Source organism: Otolemur garnettii, unplaced genomic scaffold (assembly GCF_000181295.1).
Source record: "Otolemur garnettii isolate 467f Iridium unplaced genomic scaffold, OtoGar3 scaffold00057, whole genome shotgun sequence".
Taxonomy (NCBI): domain Eukaryota; kingdom Metazoa; phylum Chordata; class Mammalia; order Primates; family Galagidae; genus Otolemur; species Otolemur garnettii.
Genome location: NW_003852452.1, coordinates 9,965,505 through 9,991,617, shown reverse-complemented (window position 1 = coordinate 9,991,617; position 26,113 = coordinate 9,965,505). Strand labels below are relative to the sequence as shown.

The 26,113-nt window shown below is 39.9% G+C and overlaps 1 protein-coding gene across 2 annotated transcripts in view; it reads left to right on the top strand.

Moving 5' to 3' along the window:
* DENND5B (DENN domain containing 5B) overlaps positions 1-26,113 on the top strand; it is a 192,394-nt gene that overhangs the window by 85,475 nt on the left and 80,806 nt on the right. Inside the window, exons 2-4 of one of the 2 annotated variants that reach the window (XM_012806795.2) lie at positions 1,774-1,839; positions 4,870-4,979; positions 18,636-19,302. In XM_012806795.2, the coding sequence (XP_012662249.1) occupies positions 1,774-1,839; positions 4,870-4,979; positions 18,636-19,302 (843 nt within the window). The remainder of the gene's footprint in view (positions 1-1,773; positions 1,840-4,869; positions 4,980-18,635; positions 19,303-26,113) is intronic. The other variant, XM_023514699.1, reaches the window with a different exon arrangement.

Here is a 26,113-nt window from a genome sequence, read left to right as displayed (position 1 = left end):
AAAAAAAAAAAAAAAAAGCTACCTAACATCTGAATAATCAATAAGAGACATCCAATAGTTGGATTTTTTGTTGTTAATTTTTAAATTTTTATTTTTTTTAGAGGCCGAGTCTCATTCTGTTGCTCAGGCTGGAATGCAGTGGTCCTCTCATAGCTCACTGTAGCCTTAAACTCCTGACATCCAGATATTTTCAAAGCTGCTCAGTCACAGAGCTCTATTATGAATTTATTATCAGTCAGTGTCCTTGTAGTAGTAAACTTTCCTGCACCAGTTGACATTTCATAGTTAGTAGTGTTGAAGATAATTGATTAAATGGGATCTCTGGACAGAGAAGGTTTTAGCTTATATTCGCATAGATGAACACGATTTAACAAAAGGTAGATTGTTTATGAGATTGAAAATAATATATGCTGTTTCTTTACCTTAAATATTAGAATGTAGTTTTAAAAATTACTTGTTTTCCTACAGTAATTTTAGATTTACAGAAAAATTGAGATATAGAGTTCCCCTGTACCCTTTCTCCCCCAACAAAAACATTTATCGTTGCCCTGTCATTAATATTGTGACATAGTACATTTGTTAAAGTTAATGAATCAAGGGGCGGCACCTGTGGCTCAGAGAAGTAGGGCACTGACCCCATATGCCTGAGGTGGTGGGTTCAAACTCAGCCCCGGCCAAACACTGCCAAAAAAAAAAAAAAAAAAACTTAACAAATCAATCTTGATACATTATTGTTACCTAACTCTACTCAGATTTGCTTTGTCTTGATGTCCTTTTGTGTTGAGAGATCCCATCTGTGTCACTTGTCAGGTCTTCTTGGGCTCCTCTTAGCTGGGATTGTTGCTCAGAGTTTCTTTGTTTTTAGTGTCCTCAGCGGTTGTGACAAGTACTTACTAGGTCTGTGATAGGTGGCTCGTCTTGGAATTTGATGTTTTCTCCCGATTGGACTGGGGTTATGGAATTATATGATAAGACTGTGTTTAACCTTGTAAGAAATTGCCAAACTGTCTTCCAAAGTAGCTGTGCCATTTTGCATTCACATAAGTAACAAATGAGGGTTCCTGTCACTTCATATCCTTGTCAGTGTTTGGAATAGTCAGTTTTTTGGACTATCTAATAGGTAAATCACGCAGTGATTGAGATGTTATTCTAATAGGTAAATCACTCAGTGATTGAGATGTAATTTTTAAAGTCGATCATTTAGTCTTACTGTCATACTTTACCAGTTGAGCACTGCTATCCAAAAATCTGAAATGCAAAATGAGCGCCGATTATATCCAGTGTTTTGGATTTCAGATGAGGGATGATAATATAATCAGATTCTGAGATTATACCTGTAAGTATAATGCAAATATTTTAAAGTCCAGATAAATGAAATCCCAAACACTAATGATCCCAAACATTTTGGATAATGGATACCCAACCTGTATTATATCTGTTTAGAGAAACATTAGCTTTCTCCTGATACTTCTTTTCAAATTAGCATTGAAATAAAAATGTATGTGCTTTTTCCCATGCAAATAACTATTAGAGATGTTTAATATCATTTCATTTACTTTGTTAAAATGACCGATTCTCTTTGCCTTCTTATCACTAACAGCGTATACCCTGCATTCCATTGGTGTGAAGCTGCACGCTGTTGATGTTAACGTCTTCTGTTCCATTGCTTTTGTTTAATTTTTTAATCTCATTTTCCATTCCGCAAAGTCATTTTTTGCTTTTTTGTTTGTTTCTTTGTTCATAAAGCTTTTTTGTTTCTGTTACATTATGTAGTTTTGTACCAATGGCTAGAAGCAGATCGTCATGGCCAGAGCCAAGATGCTGCAAATACGACTTCAGGTAAAAATGAAAATTTAACAAAAGGATGGGGTGTTAGAAATCAGTATTTAATTCACCTCAAACCCATGATAAATGTGTCTTTATTCAGTTTTGTTTGGGCAAACTTAGCAGTATGATTTTGTGTTTCTGTTCTCTCATCTGTATCTCAGTTTTCATAAAGACCTCATTTGCTTCAAGCCTTGAAAAAATGTATGGAGTAATCTCTAAGCTCTCTTGGCAGATATTTTCTGTATTCTTAGGAGGAAAAGCTTAATCACAGCTAAAATTTAGTAGGGGTTATTTAGCACTATTGCTTAAAATTAAGTTGATATGTAGTTGTAGCAGGGATATTCTAATAATTGGTTCTCCCAGTTTCCTTCAGAATGGTATTTGCCAAGACAGCTGTATATGTAGCTTTGGTCTTTCACTTTTTCTTCCTTCCTTTTTTTTTCTGGCAGGCCAATAATAGGTGGTGATGGCGACGGTGGTGGTTTTTTCCTTTTGTTTGGTTTGTGTTAACTGTTTTGTAGGCTTTCTTGATTTTGTAAAAATCTCTTTCTGGAGGTGGTTTCCTTCTCTCTCTTTTTGGTTCCTTGTACCTCAAGAGGGTGTGGATATTAGTTAACAGAAAAACTATATTAAGAATGGCACTGTCATGATTTTTCTGATTTATCTCCTGTCTTGTTAATAACTTGATATATGAATAAAGATAATGTTACTATTTTAAACATAAGCAGATAGGAATTCATTAAAAGGTAAGTGTTGCAAGGAAATTATATCATAGGTTATGTATTATTTCTTCTCCTGCAGTATTTCATATTTTATTTCTGGCATTTGAGGGTCAGTGAGGGAGGAAGGTTCTTGATGGCTGTCTATGATGTGAGGATACCCTGTGGCTATGTCAGCAGTACATTCAGCAATATAGTCTTTTAGAACTAAGGGGGAATTTTCATTTTGTTTTGTTCTATTTTTTTCTTGGACCTAAAGTAAAATGAAAAGTAACCTTTTTCTTCTTAAACGAAGAAGTGAATAAACTAAAAATTGTTAATATTTACATGAAAACCTAATATCATCTTAAAGGCACCGTTTATCCTTGAAGTCAGTGGTTCTGAACCCTGAATCTCTTCCTCGGCCACATTGGCTGTCATGGACAGTTTCACGTTTCTCCATTAACTTTTTGATATTTACGTGTCCTAAAACTTGGTGCAAAAATTAATAAACTCTCCTTAGTTTCTCTTCTAGAGATGAAAGATCTCAATTCTTAGTAGATGGAAGTGTTGACAAGAAAAATAGAGATGGAATACTTGTCTAAATAAGTTAGGAGAATCAAAAGCAGAATGATCATCAGCCAGAGACTTCAATTAGAACAGTAGCTTAGTTGCCTCAGCAGATATGTTTAAATTATGTGTCCTTACTCAAAAAAAATCCTGCATATTTTATGTTACAGTCTGCAGCAAAATTTTTGAGTGTGACTTTTCCCTCCTTCAGTGATCTGTTAACTTTTGCACTCAAAGGTGTTTTAGTATCTTTCTTTTCATATTTTTACCCAAAATAGAAAACTCAGTCTAATTAGATTCCAAAATGTGACTCATAAATTAGGTTGCTTTGTGATATTTCTCATTGTACATATACTGGTAAGTGACATTTATCTTTCGCTGTAACAGCTTCTATTTTACACTTAATTAGAACTTTAAAAGGAGAAAAACTCAGGAGACAATGAAATTACTTTAAGATCTTTTAATTCCTTGTTCCCCAATTTTTTTTTTTTTTTTAAACAATCTCACTTTGTCACCCTTGGTAGAGTACTGTGGCATCTCAGCTCACAGTACCCTCCAACCCTTGGGCTCAAGCTATTCTCTTGCCTCAGCCTCCGTAGTAACTGGGACTGTAGGCACCCGTCTAAACGCTCGGCTATGTTTTTGTTGCAGTTGTCACTGATGTTTAGGTGGCCCAGGCTGGGCTCGAACCCACCAGCCTTGGTGCATGTGGCTGGTGCCGTAACCACTGTGCTATGGGTGCTGAGCCAGATTCCAGCTTTTTGACATTGGGCAGCACCTGTGGCTCAGTGGGTAGGGTGCTGACCCCATACACCGAGGATGATGGGTTCGAACCCAGCCCTGGCCAAACTGCAAAAAAAAAAAAAATAGCGGAGTGTTATGGTGGGCTCCAGTAGTCCCATCTACTCAGGAGGCTGAGGCAAGAGAATAGCCTAAGCCTAGGAGTTGGAAGTTGCTGTGAGCTGTGATGCCATAGCACTCTACCGAGGGTGACAAAGTGAGACACTGTCTCCAAAAAAAAAAAAAAAATCCAACCGCATTAAAATATGTTATGAAACTAAAGCATTTGGAGATAACAGGTCTTATGGGAATTAATTTGGTAAAGGTGATAAAGAAGTGATCTGACAGCTATTGAATTTTCTTACATATAATCAATGTATGGCCTACTTTTATCTTTCCAGAATTTGGACAGGTAATAAATTTGTCTTATAATAAATAGCTCATTTATTTTAAAAGGTTAGTGTGTTTTATGAATTCTGTTTAATAAATGAGACGAGCTCAGCAATGATGTTTCTAATTCAGTGACTTAGGAACATGGATATGCAATCATACTTACCAGAGATTTTTGTGGAAACTCAAGCAGAATTTCCTCCTTTGAGCACCATAGCATAGATCTATCTATCTATGAGATTTCAAAATTATACAAAGTATGATTAGCTTAATTCAGGATGTTTCTTTGGTTAAATATTTTCATATAGTTTTTTTATTACCACATATTGAAATAAGGATAATAATTAGGTTATAGTAACAATTATATTATCATATCTTATTTTGAAGTATCAATTGTCTGAGAATTAAAATTCAGATTCAGAAGTTTTAAGGGCAGGTCTCTTACGTTATTCAGTTATCCATTGGGAATTTTGCAACTCAGACTGTTAGAGGTAGAAACTGAATCAGATATCTGTGTTATCAGTCATTATATCTATAAAATAAATGTAAAACTATAATGCTTTTAGGAAAGTTATAGATACTAAATATTAACTGTTTGTTGTAGGTGAAAATTTTGACCAGAGTCCTTTGAGAAGAACATTCAAATCCAAAGTTCTCGCCCACTATCCTCAGAATATAGAATGGAACCCTTTTGATCAAGATGCAGTGAATATGGTATGTGTTCTTCTTTTCCTCTCCATTCTCTCTTTAGCCTTTTATTTTATTAAGATAAAGATAGTGACTGTATTTTGAATGTCTGTATTATTTCATTTAATTTATCCTTTAAGGAATTTTATGGAAAATATGATATTGTCTTTATTTTTCAGATGTTGAAACTGAGGCTCAGAGAAATTAAGTTACTTGCCCAGGGTTCTCACAGCTGAGTGTGTACAGTAGACCCTCAAAGTCTATTTTGGTTTTCTGCTGTTAAGCTGAGTTGTGGGTTTGTGTTAATACATGGACACTTTGATAAACAGTGATTACTTTGTTTGCCTGAGAGGGCCCTGATGGAAAGAGCCCAGTTATAGTTTTCATATTTTAAGGGATGTTGTATGATAGGCTTGTAATTTGTCATTTTCCCAAACAACATAAAGATGGAAAGAAACTTAAATGCATCATTTAAACATGAGTGGGGATTTGTTTACAAGGAATCTGAATTAATGTCATGAGTTAACCAGAGGTGATTATAAGTCTTCTTTAGAGAGTCTTAGAAATTAAGTAGGTCATAGTTTTCAAATGATTTAGGAAGGGTTTTTAGAAGTTTGGATGATATTTTAGATCTCCATCAACTCTGTGATTACATAATTCACAAAGGGAGCAAATCAGCGATCAGGCGTGATGGATACAGAAATGAATAAAGTGGGACTGAGGCTCTGTGACAGGTGTAGTTCTGTTTAAGTGTTTTACAGGTAGTAAAGACGAAAGACACAGAAGACTCCATTCTGACCTGGTAATCTAAGGGGAAGAAATTATAGTCAGTAGACGGCTGCCTGGTTCTTTATGTGTGTCATTTTTGCATACACGTTTACATGTATTCCCGGTGAGAATTCTTACTCCTGTTTAAGTAATTTGCCCAAAGTTGCATAATGAGGCCCAGAAGTTAAATCCATGTCATTTTTACTCTCTTGCTTGCTTTTTCCCACCTGCCATACTGTTTCCCCAAAAGAAAAACCATATAACTTAGTTTTGATCTGTGCCAGAAATGATAGGGATCACACTGCACCCTTCGTGGTATTTCTGTATCGTAGTGAGCCCTTTCCCGTCTGGGCTTGCTCCAGGGTTATAGCAGGATGCTTTTTGTAAGGACAGGTGCCTAACGCACTTGGCACGTTGGCTTTGATCCTTCACAGAGCACAAAGTTGCTATTTTACTGAACTGTTACCTAATACCAAAATAATCAGAGACGCCATTTTGCTGTAAGTTAGTCCTGTGGATGCCTAACATCATCTTTGGTGAAGACAGTACTGAATATACTAAGCACAACTGCTTGTTATCTTTATGAGACTTGGAGGAGCCCAGACAAACATTTGACTGAAATACCAAGGAGCATTGACAAAAATAATTTATCAGCTGCTTATGTAGCAAATTAATAGAAAGGTATTAAGGAAAGCAGTATTTAAATGAAGCAGTGGAGGCCAAGTGTGGTGGCTCATGCCTGTAATCTTCACATTCCTGAGAGGCCAGGGCAGGTGGATTGCTTGAGCTCAGGAGTTCAAGGCTGGCCTGAGCAAGAATGAGACCCCCATTTCTACTAAAAATAGAAAAAAACAGCTGGGTGTAGTGGTGGGTGCCTGTAGTCTCAGCTACTTGGGAGGCCGAGGCAAGAGGATTGCTTGAACCCAAGAGTTTGAGGTTGCTTTAGCTATGATGCCATGTCAGTCTACCCAGAGCAACAGAGTGAGACTCTGTCTCAAAAAAAAAAAAAAAAAAGCAATGGAAAAATAGATAAGAATGTCAATAGATTATAGTACTTAGTCTTCTTAAATTAGTAAGATATTTCAAAGATAAATTATTCTGTGAGAAATCAGAATGGCATCCAAAACTATGTTCTTACTACAATATGAATTCAGTCATTTGGAACTAAATGTCCCATTTGATGTGTTTTCTTTCTTTTAATAGTAAGATATCTATGATTGGGTTTTTCTCCTCTGCAAACCATTCATCTTTAAAACAATTATCAGCTTCCTTTATCTTTGATTTTTTTATCTCTTGCCTCTAAGGTTATTTTATGTAAGTGGCAAAAGTTTCCCTTTGTAGAGTAAATGCAAAGGCTTGCTTTTTGATGGTTAAATACCACATAGCATTTTTTATTGCTACAAATCTAAAAGGATTTGCTTGCGCTTTTTGAAAATCTCTGAAAAGCATCCCATTAAACTACTCTCCGTTTGGGGGCATAGATTTACTGCCCTTAATTTCCTCTGTGATTTATTAGTAAGTGCATTTATATGAAGCTATAATTTATTCCCACCTAAAAGTATAAAGCTTTGTCTTGCCTTTAGCAAAAATCCCACTGCAATGAGTCATCACTTTCTGTAATATCAGTTGATTCTTCCTCTAACAAGGAACAATGGTGCTTTGAATAAAGGTCATTAATTTCAAATATTAATTAAGTACCCAAAGCAATGAACTTTGTTAAGTAAAAAAAGTCATGTATCATTTATATGAATATAGTACAAATAAAGTAGAAAATAAATTCAAGAGACAAATGAAATTGTTTCTAAATTAATTTCTTTTTATGTCTCTCTTATTTGCTGATTCATTTATTTTTATGAAAAATAAAGTATCATAAACAGAAAGAACAATACAATAAACAATTGCATACTAATCACCTAGCACTAACATATGTAAATATGGACTTTGCTACTTCCAGTGTGTACCTTTTGTTTTCAGTGAAACAGAACATCACAGGGTTGAAGTTCTCCACTTCCCTTTCAGATGTCTTTGAGGTAATCTGCATGTTGGCATCCATGACTGTTTATCTAACATTCTAGTTAATAGATCGTATTCTTTTTTCCCACCAGAAATAGGGCCTCATTTTGCCACCCAGGCTGGAGTGCAGCACTGTAGTCAGAGCTCACTGCAGTTTTGAACTCCTGAGCTCAAGCAATCTTTCTGCCTCAGCCTCCCGAGTAGCTGGGACTAGAGGCATATGTCACCCCTGGTTAATTTTTCTTATTCTTTGTAGAGATGAGGTCTTGCCATATTGCCCAGGCTGGTCTTAAACTCATGGGCTCAAGGAGTCTTCCTGCCTCAGTCTCCCAAAGTGCTGAAATTACAGGTGTGAACTGCCATGCCCAGCTGAAATCTTATTCTTAAGAATGTATTGTACCGGGTAGCACCTGTGGCTCAAAAGGGTAGGGTGCCGGCCGCATATGCTGGAGGTGGTGGGATCAAACCCAGGCCAGCCAAAAACTGCAAAAAAAAAAAAAAAGAATGTATTGCCCCTAAGATTTTTAGGAAGAAAACCTGGTCAGTTTTTGAACAAGCTGTATGAAATACAAGGATTCTATTTTGAATTATCTCTCTGAAATGAAACATCTGAGTATGACATTTCTGGTAATTAAAAAGAAATAACTATTGTGAAGATCTTAATTTACAATTTACTGTTTACTTTGGTGTAAGAAAGGGTGACATGGAATGATGATCAGAGAGTACAGGTAAAAGGCTGGCTGAAGAAACCTTTCAGAGGCTCAATTTGCAAGATTCAAAGGAAAAGGGGCTGTATACATACTTTTTTCAAACTTAGCATGTACTTGAATTTGACATGGATAACCTCAAATTACATTTATAGGTTTGACATTAGAAAGAAAGTAAGCCCTCACTTTGAGCCAAATTTAGATGCATGTCTCACAGTAGAATCATAGGAATGGTAGCTGGGTCTTTTGGCACCTATAGTACTAGCCACTGGGGAGGCTGTGGTGGGAGGATTGCTTGAGCCCAGGAGCTTGCAGTTGCAGTGAGCTGTGATCATGCTAGACAGAGTGAGAACCTGTCTCAAAAAAATAGCAGTGGGATTCTAATTCAGCCATTTTGCTGAGGAAACTTGTTTGTTTCCTTAACGTTGCAGCTAGAATATTTCATTAACATCTCCAGCTCAACAGAATTCAGTCTGAAACTGAATTCACAGTTCTTCCCACCAGTCTTGGTCAGTGAACTTTGCAACTATTCACCTGGTTACCTAGACCAAAACTCTGTACATCATCCTTGAAAGATTCTCCCTTTCTCACCCTCTCGCATATGCAGTCAGTTATCGATCTACTTACCTCTGTTTCTCACACTCACCCTGGTCCAACCATGAAGATCTCTTAACCTGGACTCGTGCAGTAACTGTCTGCTAGGCCTTCTGCTCTGACCCGCTCCATTCTTCACCCTGTAGCTTCTGCTTATGTCTGCTTATGTAGCAAAAGCAGTGTGGCTTCTACTTACTCTGTTGCTTCTCTTCAGAAGGCTCTTCCACTTCTCCTTCCCCTAATGAAATCTTATTGATCCTTCAGATTTCACTTTAAACGTGATTTCCTCAGAGAAGCCACCCCTGGCTTTTACCTTCCCTCCACCCTCTCTACCCTGCCTGAGGTCCCCCTAGGTTCTCCTGGGACCTTGTGCCTTTTCTGTATCACCTGTCTCACTTGCAGTTAAATAATTATGTAGCCAGTAGTCACCTGTATATTTCCTGCTATAACATAAGCACCAGGAGGACAGGAACAGTTTCTTACTGCTGTATCCCTTGACTTTCACATACCAGACACTCCGATGATGAGTCAATGAAGGAAGGCTTACTCGCTTACATTACTGTGCTTCCCTGGCCATGTCTATTTGGGTGTCACCTCCACTACAAAACCATCTCTAAGCACAAGTAGTTAAGTGCTCTCTCTCTCTCTCTTTTTTCCTATGACGTCTTAAACACAATCCAGCAGCACCGGTCACAAGATTTTCTAACTATCGCTTTAGATGTCCGTCTTTCCTTTTAGGCTATGAGCTCCCTAAAGGAATGGATTATTTTCATATTTGTCTTTTGTAGAGACAAATGTAGATGTAATGTAGGGGATAAAATGAATATTTATTGAAGGAAGATGAAAAAGAATGGCAAACTGACCAACTCTTTGAGAGTTTTTGGAATAGTTTCTCTTCTTCAGTCATGCATCTGTTAAAGACAGGGATGAAATTCTGAAAATGGCATTGTTAGGTGATGTTACCACTGTGCGAACATCACAGAATGTACTTACACAGACCTGCTTGGCATAGCCTCCCATGCACCTAGGCTGCGTGCCTGTTGCTCTGAATGTCATCTTGTATGCAGTCCGCTGTTGACCGAAATATGGTTATGGGCATGAATGTATTTGTATAATTGAGAGAAAAGCTTTTGGAGTCATAGAACTGTAGGATACAGGAAAAGGAGTTACTAGAATTTTAGCCAGCCTGCCTGAAAGAGTTCAGAGAGATAAGAATATTTGCTTACTCAAAGTGGAAGGTGTACACAGATGGCTCTTGGCTAAAGTAACCTGGTTACCAGTGGTAATCTGATCACCAATGACAACTCAGATTGTCACCTGTTCTATTGTGGGAAGGTGGGATGGAGAGAGGTTATTGTCAATAGAAAGCAATATTATGAGATAATAAGGATATTTAACATGATGGTAAACAAATCTTGATTTATATCTCAAAGTGTTCTGAGACTAAAGTATCTTTCTCCTGAGATACAACAATTCTGGTCTTTTAAATATGTAAAAACAATAGCATTTTTCAGTTCATGGTTTCTAGATTAGAAATATATTTCTTGCTTTTTTTGATTTATAGGGACATTTAAGAGAAATTCTTACATCTGTTATCTGTAGCATAAAAAGTCATCCTTCACTTTGAGCACAACTTTTGGCAAGCTTTTCCTGTAAATGTTTGAATGTGTGCTCGAGAAAGTGACAAACCCATAGGGGAATATTTGGCAGCTGTTCAAAAACAGTTGAGCTGTGATTTTTTTGGTTTACGATGACAGGAAAACCTGTCAATTGAATTAAAACTTTTGTTGACTTTGGAGGTCACTGTGTTTCTGTGTAGCCTTCTTGGTGGAAAAAAAAACGGCAGGCTGGATCCAGAGAGGATCTAAATCTGACCCTTCACCCCCAGTTATTGTTTTTGTTTGTTTTCTTGTTTATTAATTTTTTCATTCAACAAATATTTCTGTGTCATGCACTATGCTGAACAAGCGTGGAGGGAAAGTAATTCAGATCATCCCTTCTACAGTCTTTATTGACCACACTGAATGTATCAGATGAGTTTTCATTCACACTATCCCCAGAGCAACTCACTGACTTTTTGCTATAATGAGATCAAACCTTAATTTGAAGGAAGAATTTTTTTTTTTTTTAAGACAGAGTCTCACTATGTCGCCCTTGGTAGAGTGCCCTGGTGTCGCAGATCACAGCTACCTCAAAAACTCTTTGGCTTAAGCAATTCTCTTGCCTTAGCCTCCCAAGTAGCTGGACTACAGGCACCTGCCACAACGCCCAGCTATTTTTTTGTTGCAGTTGTCATTGTTGTTTAGCTGGCCCAGGCCGGGTTCGAACCTGCCACCCTTGGTGCATGTGGCTGGCGCTGTAACCACTGTGCCACTGTGCTGTCGGCGCTGATCCTTGAAGGAATAATTTTGAAAAGATCCTGTCACAGCCTTTTGTTATACAGTTATTCCTAAGAGCAGGAGTAATTGTTTTCCCCCCTAGCAAATATAAATATCTGTGGGTTTTACCTAAGTCTGTATCTTATACTATCCAAATACACATAGCAATTTAATTCTAGTCAACATATATAAAAAGAATTAAGTAGATCTACCTTAGTTTTACAAGTTTTTCTTTTTTTTTTGAGACAGAGCCTCAAGCTATCCCCCTGGGTAGAGTGCCATGGCATCACGCTCACAGCAACCTCCAACTCCTGGGCTCAAGCGAGTCTCCTGCCTCAGCCTCCCAAGTAGCTGGGACTACAGGCGCCCGCCACAATGCCTGGCCATTTTTTGGTTGCAGCCATCATTGTTGTTTGGCGGGCCCGGGCTGGGGATTCGAACCCGCCACCTTAGGTGTACGTGGCTGGCGCCTTAGCCGCTTGAGCCACAGGCACTGAGCCACAAGTTTTTCATATTCAGTAATGACAGATACAAAGGCATTTTCACTGCAAACTGATGCTGAGCTTAATTTTTTTTTTAATCTTTGCCATCATTCACCATTTTCTTTTGTGGCCCTAAATAGTGTATTGTTCCACAGGTGTACTCCTGGACGTGTAAAGGTTATCGAAATACGGTACCAGTCCTTGAGTGGCTTGCAACCTAGAGATCAAACACAATTATGGAATACTAGCAATGTGTACCTACATATATTATACATTTGTGTATAGTGTTGCGAGACTTGAATTGCTTCCCACACACATAAAGATCATCCAATAAAGGATGAGGAAGACGCTTTTCTTATGGGAAGGTGGTGGAAGACCTCTCTAAGGTGGTATTCTTGCAGACTTGGCGAGGTGAGGGCATGTTTCCCTTATCTACTGCTGCATGACAGTTTATCCTGTGCCTCATAGTGGCTTAGAACAGGTGTTGCCAATTTTTTTCCATGAAGAACCAGATAGCAAATAGTTGAGTTGTTGTGGGGTGTACAGTTTCTGCTGCCATTACTCAGCTCTGCTGTTGCAGTGCAGAAGCATCCATAGACAGTGCGTAGATGGACGGGTGTGACTGTTTCAGTGACACTTCATTTACAGAAACAGGTGGCAGATTCTATTTAACCTAAGGGCTTATCTTAGTCTATTCCTGCTGCCCAAACAAAATACCTGAGACTGGGTAACTTAATAAGTACGGAAATTTGTTTTGCACAGTTCTGGAGGCTGAATGGGCAGGTTCAGTGTCTGAAGGGGGCCCTAATCTCTGCCGCCAAGTTGGTGTCTTGTTGCTGTGTCCCCGGAGGGGTCAAAGGCTATGTCTTCAACATGCCAGAATCGACAGGAGGAGAGAAACCATTCTTGGGTGCTCCCTTCACCCTGTTTTATAAGAGCACTAATCCTTTCATGAAGGTAGAGCTCTCATGACTTAATCACATCCCAGAAGGCCCCACCTCTTAATACTGTCAACCCTGGGGTTTAAGTCTCAACATATGAATTTTGGAGGGGCACATACATTTAAATCATAGCAGGGCTGTAGTTTGCTGACCCTTGATTTAAAGCGACAAAATCATTTCTTTGCTTATAAATCTGCAGTTTGGGTGGATTTTGGTGGGTAGCTCTCTCTTCTCCTCAGTGTCAGTTTGGGCAGTTCAGAGGGTGAGGATTGGAATCATCTGAAAGCTCCTCACAGGTCTGTCCCTTGGTCTGGGGATGTAGCTGGGGCTCCCTCTAGATGGTCTCCCCAGCCTGGCAGCTTCAAGTCAGCCCAACTTTTCCTATGTTGCCTCAGGGCTCCCTAGGGTGTGACCAGAGAGAGGGAGGTGGAAGTCATAGAGATGTTTTTAGCCCAGCCTCAACAGTCACTCAGTGTCACTTGTCATTGCTATTGCATTTTACTTGACTAGGCCAGGGGTAGGCAGCAGGGCCCGCACACCAAATCTACCCAACTGCCTGTTTGTATAAGTAAAATGTTATTATAACAAAGACAGGATGTGTGCTGTCGGTGGCTACTTTTGTGGTACAATGGTAGAGCTGTGAGTAGTTGTGACAAAGGCTGTATGGCTGCCGGACACGGTGGCTCATGCTTGTAACCCTGTCTTGAGGGCTGAGGTAGGTGGATTGTTTGAGTTCGGGAGTTCAAGACCAGCCTGAGCAAGTATGAAACCCTATCTCTATTAAAAATAGAAAAGCTAGCTGAGCAATGTAGCAGGTGCCTGTAGTCCCAGCTATTTAGGAGGCTGAGGCAAGAGGATCTCTAGAGCCTAAGAATTTGAGGTTACTGTGAACTATGACACTGCTGCACTCTAGCCTGGGCATAAAAGAAGAGACTCTATCTCAAAAACAAAACAAAAAACAAAGGCTATATGGCCTCCAGAGCCTAAAACGTCTATTATCTGGCTCTTTACAGAGAGAAGTTTGACAATTCCTGGTATAGGCACTCTTAGTAGCTAACCCAGGTTCAAGGACAGGAGGATGGACTCCACATCTTAGCTGGAGAATGGCAAGGTTCTGGAAGAGCATATGAAACTAGAAATATTGTTGGAGACATTTTTAGAAAATACAGTCTGAACCCCACGTGTGAACATAACCTTGCTTGGCCTTGTGTCCCAGTCTGCCCACTTTATCCACTTTAAGTGTTGGCGGGATGGCTTACACTTGTAATTGTAGTACTTTTGCAGGACAAGGTGGGAAGATTACTTGAAGCCAGGAGTTTGAGACCAGCCTGGGCAAAAGAGACCCTGTCACTACAAAAAATAAAAGCATCATGGGTGGCACCCTTAGCTCAATGGGTAGGGTGCCAGCCACATACACTGAGGCTGGCGGGTTTGAACCTGGCCCAGGCCAGCTAAAGCAACAATGACAACTGCAAAAAAAAAAAGAAAAAAAAGAAAAGAAAAACAGCCAGGTATTGTGGCAGATGCTTATAGTCCCAGCTACTTGGGATGCTGAGGCTAGAGAATGGCTTAAGCCCAAGAGTTCGAGGTTGCTATGAGCTGTGATGCTACAGCACTCTACCCAGGGCGACAGCTTGAGACTCTGTCTCAAAAATATAAAAATAAAAGCATCAGCCAGGTACAATGACATGAGCCTGTAGTCTTGGCTATTTGGGAGGCTATGAGACAGGAGGGTTGCCAATTACTTGAACCTAAGAGTTAGGTTACGGTGAGCTCAGATACCACTATACTCTACCCTGGGCAACAGAGGAAGACCCTGTCTCAAAAAGTAAAAGAGAAAAGAAAATACAACCTATTATAATGAATGAGCAGATACGAATACCTAGGGGAAGATAGTTGTTGGGAGAGTGAACAACAGATATTGACAGGCACATGTAAGTGTGTTCACAGAACAGGAATGTGTTACTGTTGCCGGAGAATAATAGGTAGGATAAAAGAATAGTGCAAGATGAGGGCAGAGAGCTTTCCACAAGGTTCTGCACGCTACTCAGCTGGATAAAGTGGGCAGACTGTGACACAAGGCCAAGCAAGGTTATGTTCACATGTGGGGTTTGTGTGCACCACAGTGGCCATAAATGCCCAGTTCCTAGGGGTGCAACCTGTGGCAAGCCCGTCTATCATGGTGTAAATCAGCTCAAGTTTGGTCGAAGCCTTCAATCTGCTGCTGAGGAGCAATTTAGATTCCACTGTGGGGCACACTTACTGGGTTGGTGAAGATTCCATGTACCAGTTTTTTGAGGTTATCCTCAATCCATTCTATAAAGCTGCCAAAGAAATCTTGATACCCAGTGGATCACCAACATGGTCCATAAGCATAGAAAGATCTGTGGGCTGACATCTGCAGGTTGCAAGAGCCATGGCCTAGGAAAGGGCCATAAAGTCTACCATACTATTGGTAGTTCTCACCATGCAGCTTGAAGAAGGAACAGTACTCTCCAGATCTACCATTCACTAATATAAGTAATTACAATATAAGAGAGGTTGCTGGGGTCAGTTCACACAAGACCTTTGTAGGCCATTAAAAGGACTTTGGCTTCTAGTGACATAGGAGGCCTTTGGAGAGTTTCCAGAAGAGAAACAAGATCTCACGTAATGTCATTTAAGGATCATGTTATTTGTGATGTGGGGAATAGATTTTGAGGGACAAGGGCAAAAGCAGGAAGGCTGATCAGCTGGATGTTACAGTCCTCCAGGCAAGAGAAGAGGGTGGCTTGGATTAGAGTGGTAAGAGAAAAGATGGCAGCAATTAATGAATGAAGCTGTTTTTGAAGGTAGGACTGATACCTTGTATTTGCTGATGGATTGACAGGGGGTGAATGAGAAAGAGAGGAGTCAAAGATGAGTCCAGGGTTTGGGTCCTGGGCAAACTAGATGGAAGGAGTTACAGAGAAGACCGAAATAGGGAGAAACAGATTTAAAGCAAGAAATCAAGACTTCAGTTTGGGACATGGAAAGTTTCAGTTGCCTATTAGACATCTTTATGGGAATATCAAGTAGTTATTCAGTTAAAAGCAAGATCTTGAGAGTGAGAAGAAATTTGGTAGTTGACAGAGTGTATTTATTTATTCATTTATTTTTTGGTTGCAGCCATCAGTGTTGTTTGGCGAGCCTGGGCTGGATTTGAACCCGCCAGCTTAGGTGTATGTGGCTGGCGCCTTAGCCGCTTGAGCCATAGGCACGGAGCCTACAGAATATATTTAAAATAATGGAAAAAATTGCTTGGGAAATTATCTTGGATAGAAAAGAGAGCTAACATGTGGTGGTATAATCTGATGGTATATCTTTAAGCCAAAGGTTCTAAGGGGGAAGAGAAGAACCATGGTCTGAAGTGGCTTTAGGGAGCATTCAGGACACCCCCTCATCTGCATGCTCAGTGACAATTCTGTTGCCCTAATCCTATCTTACCATCGAGAGTTTTAATTAATTAATTTCTTTATTTTATTTATTTATTTATTATTTTGATACAGTCTTACTATGTCGCCCTCAGTAGAATGCCTTTGTGTCACAGTTCACAGCAACCTCAAACTCTTGAACTCAGCTGATTCTCTTGCCTCAGCCTCCCTTGTAGCTGGGACTACAACGCCTGGCATTTATTTATTTATTTATGTAAGAACCCTACTCTGCAAAATAAATAAAAGTGGAATGTGCACAGGGGTTGGTGGGGCACTGGCCCTTTCAGCCTCCTCTTTGGGCCTCCCACTCCCAGGGCCCTGAGCATTCCTATTTCTACTCTCTGGGAAGCCCTTTGAAAACCACTTGCTTTCAGTGCTCCAAGATTGATATGCTAAGAGGTACCTCTCGTTCTGTCCCTCTCCTGCCAAAAACCCTTCAGGGCTTCTTACTGTCCTCAGGCTTCTAATGTGGCTCCGAAGGCCCTTCCTTGACTTCCCTCTAATTAACTCTCTTGCTTTCTCTCACCACCCCCACCCCCACCCCTCCGCTTTCTGCACCCCGCCCACACTGACCTTGTTTCGGTTCCCCAAACCCTCATGTTCTTTCTTCTGCGCTTTTGCACATGCCGCCCTGTGTATCTTACTAACACCTGTACTCATCCTCAGGTTTCAGTTGGGACTTCATTTTTTCTTGGTAGCTCTGTCTTCTCTAATTTGCCTTCCTGCCATGTTTTTTCCACAGCAGCCCTAATTTACCCTCTCATAGTTCTTCGCTTTTTTTCCAGTTTTTGGCCAGGGCCAGGTTTGAACCTGCCACCTCTGGTATGTGGGGCCATATAGTTCTTCTCTTTATAGTTTATAATTTTATAGTCATCTGTCATCCTTGCTGCACTGGAAGTGCTGTAGGGTCAGAGGACATGTCTGTCTTTTTCACCATTGCATCACTATTACAGGGCCTAGCTCATAAAGGTATATTAGCATTTTTTGACAGTTCGAACAAAGGACATGCAACTTTTTTTTTTTTTTTTTTTTTTTTGAGACAGAGCCTCAAGCTGTCCCCCTGGGTAGAGTGCCATGGCATTACAGCTCACAGCAACCTCCAACTCCTGGGCTCAAGCGAGTCTCCTGCCTCCGCCTCCCAAGTAGCTGGGACCACAGGCGCCCGCCACAACGCCTGGCTATTTTTTGGTTGCTGCCGTCATTGTTGTTTGGCGGGTCCGGGCTGGGGATTCGAACCCGCCACCTTAGGTGTACATGGCTGGCGCCTTAGCCGGTTGAGCTACAGGCGCCGAGCCAGGACATGCAACTTTTAGGGAGAGTTGTGTTTTCTTGTTAATGTGGAGATTTGGGAGACTGAATTTTGCACTGGATTGGGATATTAAATCTGCAAAAAATCAAAAAATAAAAGACTGATAACATGGGTAAATTATTTCTATGTAAAAAGCATATTGTAATACAAATTAGAAATAAATATATAAGTATTAATACTGATTATGTTAGGATGGTTTAATTACATTGTTTTCCTTAGTATGTTTGAGATTTTCTAAAATTTATTTATTTTATTTAAAGTATTTTAAAGGCTCAGCGCCTGTGGCTCAAGTGGCTAAGGCACCAGCCACATACACCTAAGGTGGCAGGTTCAAAACCAGCCCAGGCCCACCAAAACAACAATGATGGCTGCAACCAAAAAATAGCCAGGCATTGTGGTGGGTGCCTGTGGTCCCAGCTACTTGGGAGGCAGAGGCAGGAGACTCGCTTGAGCCCAGGAGTTGGAGGTTGCTGTGAGCTGTGATGCCACAGCACTCTACCCAGGGGAACAGCTTGAGGCTCTGTCTCAAAAATAAATAAATAAATAAAATATTTTTAAAAATCAATTCTAATTTATTATACGTATTAAGCATTTTAAATTTAGCATATTTAGCTCTTCTTTTTTTTTTTTGAGACAGAGTCTCATTCTGTCACCCTGGGTAGAGTGCTGTAGGGTCATAGCTCACAGCAACATCAAACTCCTGGGCTCAAGTGGACCTGTTGTCTCAGCCTCCCTAGTACTGGGACTCCAGGTGCCCACCACAGCACCCGGCCATTTTTAGAGACAGGGTCTTGCTCTTGCTCAGGCGGCTCTTAAACTCCTGAGCTCAAGCAATCTTCCTTGGCCTCCCAGAGTACTAGGATTACAGGCCTGAGCCACCACACTCAGCCTTACAATGTATTTCTAATTTAAGACTATTGCTTATGTTAAGTCTGGATAAAACCTGTCCTTTTGAGTCTGGTTATATTAAAAAGCAACGGACTTTTTTCTGGTTATTTGTATACTGTATTCTTACATCTTTTTCCCCTTTCCTCCCCAGTTGTGCATGCCTAAAGGGCTGTCTTTCAGAACACAAACTGACAATAAAGACCCTCAGTTCCACTCGTTTATAATTACAAGGGAAGATGGTTCTCGCACCTACGGTTTTGTTCTCACTTTTTATGAAGAAGTTACAAGCAAGCAAATCTGCACAGCCATGCAGACTCTGTACCAGATGCACAACGCGGAGCATTACAGCAGCGTGTACGCGTCATCCTCCTGCAGCATGGACTCGCTGGCAAGCAGTATCGATGAGGGAGATACAACTTCCCTTTTGAAACTCCAGCGGTACAACTCCTACGATATCAGCAGAGACACCTTGTATGTTTCCAAAAGCATATGCTTGATCACACCGCTACCTTTCATGCAGGCCTGCAAGAAATTCCTCATCCAGCTTTACAAGGCAGTTACCTCACAGCAGCCGCCACCCTTGCCACTGGAGAGCTATATCCATAATATTCTCTATGAAGTTCCCCTTCCACCTCCAGGGAGATCACTGAAGTTTTATGGTGTTTACGAACCTGTCATCTGCCAGAGGCCTGGGCCCAATGAACTCCCCCTTTCTGATTACCCACTTCGGGAGGCATTTGAGCTCCTGGGATTAGAGAACCTGGTACAGGTGTTTACCTGTGTTCTTTTAGAGATGCAGATCCTTCTGTACTCACAAGGTAGGTCTTCCTTGGATTTTAAGTTTTCCTTAAAACAAGTATTTATGCTCCTGTATTTCCTGGAGTGTTTTCATGGGGTATATAACTAGAACTAGATAAATAATGGTCACAGTCTGTCCTGTTTTGTGTAAAAGTAGCAGGTATGAGTGGGACCAAAGGCTGAAACAGTGCTTCTCTTTGAGGTGGCATCGACTGTAGAGGGAAACAAGGGATACAGCAGTTGATTGGAGTATATGTATTTTTTTAAATGGAAATAGCGCTTTTTTCCCTGATAGCATATAATCATAAGAAATATTATTTCTTTTCATAATGAGAGTGAAAAGAATCCTGTTACTACTAGAAACATTTACAGGTTGGTAAAGGTTCACATCAAAACTCAGCTGACATTGGAAAGGTTTAAATCCGATTGTTCACTCTGCAGCTTCCTGAGGCAGTCAGCTTTGGATCTTTGCCTATGGGAACGTTTTATGTGGGAGAAAGAAGGTGAACAAGCTTGAGACAAATGTGCCTTTCCCAGGTCTACTGACAGTTCCGCCAGAGTCTGTGTGCGCCTGCGTGGGTGTGGTGTTGCGGTTTGGGGTTTTTTAAATCTCTGAAGGAAGTTGTCTCTGTGGTATCTTTTATTCAAAGTTCTTCCAATACATACTTGAGAAGCTAACCAACCAGGGTTTTATTTTAACAGTACTTTTACAGTGATTAATGTTGAGCCTAGATTACTAGGCTAGTAATAGGATACTGGTTCTCATCTGGATATGAACATACAGGGGTGAGAGAGTTGTTGTGTCTTAATGGATAGTGGATTGATAGGAATTATAAAATTGTACCTGTGTGTTGATAGAGTCTTTGAAAAACGTGGCACAAACATTTGGGTTATTAGCATTTTGCTAACTTCTGTTTAGGCTAGCAGAATTATAGTGCAGTCTCCTGACTGCTGCCATCAAGCTTATTTTACCACTTTTCTTTTTTTATTTTTCTATTTTAAATTATAAGTGAGGCTCTGCCAAGTAGGCTATATTTGTACTTCCCCATCTTGTGTGTATGTTGACACTATTTGTGTGTTGACAGCCCTTCACGAGGTTGTATTTTCTTCAGTTTATCCTACGTAATGTTCTTTGATATTGTGTTCCCATGTCACTTTTTGTTGTCAGGAAGTTCTTTTCTAACAGCCAATCTAAATTCTTTCCTTTCCTCTTTCGCTCACTTTTTTAGTGTTTCTTTCTGTATCTGAAAATTTTTACCTTAAGTAATTCTCTCTTCCTTTTTTTTTTTTTTTTGAGACAGAGTCTCACTATGTCACCCTTCATAGAGTGCCGTAGTGTCATAGCTCACAGAAACCTCAAACTCGGGCTCAAGCTATTCTCTTGCCTCAGCCTCCCAAGTAGCTGGGACTATAGGTGCCCATGACAACACTCAGCTATTTTTGGTTGCAGTTCTCATTGTTGTTTACCAGGCCCAGCCAAGCTTGAATCTGCCAGCCTTGAACCCACCAGCCTCGGTTTATGTGGCTGGTGCTGTACTCTCTGAGCTATGGGTGCTGAGCCTTTTTTTTTTTTTGAGACAGGGTCTTGATGTCTATTACCCAGCAGAGCTCACTGTAACCTCAAACTCCTATGCTTAAGAGATCCTTCCACCTCAGGCTCTCTAGTAGCTGGGACTATAAACACAAACCACCACACCCAGCTAATTTTTCTGTTTTTTTTATGGAGATGGGATCTTACTATGTTGCTTTGGCTGGTCTTGAGCTCCTGGTCTCAAGATATACACCCAGCTTGGTCTCCCAAAGGGCTAGACTTACAGGCATGAGCCACATGCCCGGTCTCTCTCATTCCTTCTCACTCTTTTCCCTGAAAGGGGTAAGAGTCAGAGAGTGGCTAGGAGGGGCAGAGGCTCATAGCATAATACCCTCTTTAAAAGTTATGAAAGAAATAAAAGCATGTTTATTATTTTTTTTTTAAAGGGGTCTGAAAGGCCACTTAGTTCAATTTCCCAGTGCTTGTTTTTTGTTTTTTTTAATTTTTAGAGATGTGGTCTTACTATGTTGCCCAGGCTGGAGTGCAGTAGCTGCTTACAGGTGTGAGCATAGCCCTGAACTCCTGGGATCAAATGATCCTCATCCTCTCAAGTAGTTGGGACTACCCAGCTTGGAATGTTGGTTTTTGAAGTCCTGGCAATCCTTCAAATCTTTGCTCCATCACTTACTAATTGTAACCATGAGCAAGTTACATAAATTTCGTGTTGTTTTCTCATCTACAAGGGTGACAGTTTGAGGGTCCCTCTCCCCTGATTCATTGTGAAGGTCATATAAGAAAGCCTATACAAAATACTTAAGAGTTTAATTGACACTGGCTAAATTATAGCTAATGCTATTGTAGTTATTATTTGTTTTATGTAATCCTTTATAAATTATGCTTATCTTAAGTTGTATAAGTTCAACATACTGCTGCATTTAGCCTATAACTTAAAAATTAGTCACTAAAAACTGCAAAAAATAAAAAGTCTTCTTTAAAAATTAAATAGTCAAGATATTTGTGCCATGGTTAAGAACCTAATAAATGTTCTTTTATATTGTGTCATGCTTTTTTTAGAAGAGAGGAAAAAACCTTCCATTATCACACTTCCTCTTTTAAATAGCACTTACGTTTCATAGCTTGTCTGTGGTTTGTTGAGAAGTTTTAGTTGATTAATATCTACTGATTTATTTCAATTTCAGATGAGTAAGAATAAGCATTTATGGGTGAGGTTTTATACTCTGGAGTATTTTTGGAAACTTGATTGTATGCCAACTACAACAGAGGGAATCCTGAGATTAAAGAAATAGATTTAAAAAAAATTCAGAGTGTCATATACATACAAAAAGTATAGTAAATTTATAACCATTCATTAAAATTACTTTATGTCAGGAATTGTGCTACAAGAATATATCTTACATTTTGGATCTTTTCCCTACCTTTATCCTCTCAACAATGAGTTAATACTGTTGTTATGTTATACGTGTTCTATCAAGGAAAAAATTGAGGCACAGGGAAGCTAAGTAATCTGCCCAGGATCATACATCTAGTAAGAAAGATACTACTAAGAATTAGGCTTGACATGGTGGCTCATGCCTGTAATCCTTGTACTCTGGGAGGCTGAAATTGGTGGATTGCTTGCACTTACCACTTGGACAACCAGCCTGAGTCAGAGTGAGATCTTGTCTCTAAAAGTAACTGGGCACTGTGACAGGTGCCTGAGTCCCAGCTACTTGGGAGGCGGAGGCAAGAGAATTGCTTAAGCACAAGTGTTTGAGGTTGCTGTGAGTAACACTATGGCACTCCATGGAGGATGACAAAGTGAGACTCTATCTCAAAAGAAAAAAAAAAAAAAAGAAGTAGACTTTAATCAGTCTTTTTCCAGAGTACTTACCCACATGTCAACTGTACTGGGCACTGCACTTAACCTTTTCTTATCTGTCTCGGTATTTATTTTCAATTTATTAACTTGCTCAGTTCATCTGTTATAAAAAATATCATGATAAATAATTGTATAATATAAAAATGAAAGCCCTGTGCAGGCCAGGAGTGGTGGCTCACACCTGTAGTCCTAGCACTGTGGGAGGCCGAGGTGGGTGCATTGCCTGAGCTCAGAGGTTCGAGACCAGCATGAGCCAGAGTGAAACCTCGTCTCTAATAAAAAAAAAAAAAGCCAGGTGTTGTGGCAGGTGCTTCTAGTCCCAGCTACTTGGGAGGCAAAGAGCAAGAGAATCACTAAAGGAAGAAAAGAAAAAATTAAATTAAATTAAAAACTAACAAACTTAAAACTAAGATGAGTGAAAGCGAGTTGAAATTGAAAGCAAAATTAAAAACAAAAAAGAAAGAAAGAAAGCCCTGTGCAGATTTTAACATTGACAATGCCTCTCCTATTAGAAAAAGGCATTTAAATGAATGAAATGAGGCATCACATTGATTTGTACTATGGTGCCCTCTTTCACTCTCCCCAGCTCCATGTTAAGGGTGTTTTAATAACATCTGATACTTCATTTCTTAATCACTGATAAAGCTAGGCCATAAATTTAAAAACACTGCAAGTGCTGGACAATTACCATGAAAACCTAATGCGAATCAAAGATGGATTTCAGTGATGAAAATGTCCTTCTAGACTGATTTGAAATTCTGGTCCACAGCCCATTTAAACAGATTCAATCTGTTATTTAGAGAGTGTGTATATCACAGTCACTTTGCAGTGATAACTAGCTAGAAATTTTAAGTAGAAAATGCACCCAGGCGGTGAAGGCTCTTTTTTCTAGGATCCCAAATGAGAAAAGAGCACTTTGTTCTGCAATCTGGAAATACCTAGAGCAGGACAGTAGGAAGATCAGAGTGTGATTCTCCCTTGAAAGGAATAGTGGTGGAGTAAAAGGCAGGGGAATTTAAACACCACTGTCTAACTTTTGATATTAGTAATTAAGGTCTCAGGAAGACTAGGCACAGTGGCTCAGGTCTGTAATCCTAGCATTCTGGGAGGCTGAGGTGGGTGGATTGCCTGAGCTCACAGGTTCGAGACCAGCCTGAGCAAGAGCAAGCCCTCGTCTCTTAAAAATAGCCGGGCATTGTAGCAGTCGCCTGTAATCCCAGCTACTTGGGAGGCTGAGGCAACAGAATCACTGGAGCCCAAGAGTTTGAGGTTGCTGTGAACTATGATGCCACGGCACTCTACCAGGGGCGAGAAAATGAGACTCTGTCTCAAAAAAAAAAATTTAGGTAAAGCCTGTTTAACATTTCAGTTTCACAAATGCAAACATCATAACCTTTGTGTCTTCAAATTAACCTGAAATATAAATAAGTAAATAAACAAACAAATATTCCAGTTTCATTCAAACTTCTTCCATAATCCTAGCTATTTTAACATTTTAAGTTCTGTCACTCTGATAGTAGCAGATTTTGGTACCATAGTGCATGAGGTTCCTATATAAAGGAATCCCAGAAACTTCTCTTCTCCACCCCCTGATCACTGATGTGCATTCGGTTTTGAGTTCCCAGCAAAGCGTCACATCAAGGGACCTAGGCCCTTTTGTCAGCTTTTATCTTGATTAATCTGCCTAATAATTGTCCCAAGTGATTCCAGGTCTGTTTCTCATTATAATCTTTGCCTTCCTGCATTTTAAATTTCTCCATAGTTAGGGCAAATAGAGTGGACTTGTTTGGACTCTTCAATGTTAGACAACTATCAAGGGGGTCCCTATAGTCATACAACCTTTGATAGAGTTATATTCAGACTTTTGGGCTGTGTACAGCGGCTCATGCCTATAATCCCAGTAATCTCAGCACTTTGGGGAGGATCACTTGAAACCAGCAGGAGTTCAACACCAGCCTGGACAACATAGCAAGATCCTGTATTTATAGAATATATATATATATTTTTTAATTAGCTGGGCATGGTCATGTGTATTTGTGGTCACAACTACTTGAGAGGCTGAGACAGGAGGATCACTTGAGCTCAGGAGTTAGAGGTTGAAGTGAGCTATGATCACACCCCTATTTTCCAGTCTGGTTGACAAAGGGAGGTCCTGTCTCAAAAAAAAAAAAAAAAACAAAACCTTATTTAATCTCATCAATGTCTGTTTTATTTGTTCAATTTTTTTTATAACTACTAAAAAAATTTCCACTCTTGATTCTCCCCTCACCATCTCCACATTCTTATTAACAAATCTGATGTATTTTCATTAGCATCTGTAGGATGAGAGGAGGCTGAGGCAGTAGATTTGATAAGGCTCCAGACTGTTCAGTTCTGCAGCAGTAAAGTTACATGAAGTGCCCGTGTGAAAGGAGCCTCTTTAACCACAGCATTTGCCCTGAGTGACAGGCGTATTCAGTGGGTGAATATTCCAGTTATCGTAAAGCCAGTCCCACATGGCTTGCATACAGAGCACATCAGCTGCTTCATCTGGGGTGTTCCACTTGGCATCGATGGGAGTAATCAGTCAGTTGCTCTCTTGAGAGTAAACAGAACTTACAGTAGTTTTTATCCAGTCCTTGAGCCAGCAGTACCATTAGAAATAACCTGCTGTGTGTCTTCGTCCCATAAATTTATCTCCATAGTGAGCTGGACCCTGTGTCAGCCCAAGCATGTTCTTCCGTTCTGCAGCATTTAAAAAGCAAAGATACTGTCCCTAAATTGAACTCGTGTGAAGATTTTTCAGGAAACTAATGCTAGGCATCCACAAAATGAGACAGCTTCACAGTGTATCCCCTGTTTTCTGTAGTTTCTTGGTTTTGCCCTTTTCCTGTGTGTGCTTCTTGGTGACCAGAGGTCTTGGGCTTTTCTTTGTTGTTTCCACAGAACTTTTCCCTTTGGGCCTGGCTTTGAGGCTGCTGGTCAAGGTCAGAGCAGCTGAAATCTGAGCTTGGTCCAGCATCAGGTTCTACCCCAGCACTCTGTTTCATTTGTTTTATTAATTTCTACTTTTGGTTTTATTTTTCTTTCCATTTCCTTTGGTCTATCAAACCTTTCTTTTTCTTCCCATGTAATGTCAAGATCTTAAGCATTTGAGTCTTAGAATATCTGGTATTTTCATTATCATGCAGTTATGAAAATTTTTAAATTTTCATTTATTTTGGCCATTTATCTTTTCTCTTTTTCTGAATTGATAAAAATTTATTTCTCATTGCAATATTTTTTTCTTAAGTTAGTTTAGATGTTATATGCTGTTTCTCTTTTTTTGTGGTAAATTTTGAGATTTTTAACATGAACACTTAGTCTTATGTTAATAAAAATCTTTGGGCTCGGCGCCTATAGCTCAACCGGCTAAGGCGCCAGCCACGTACACCTAAGGTGG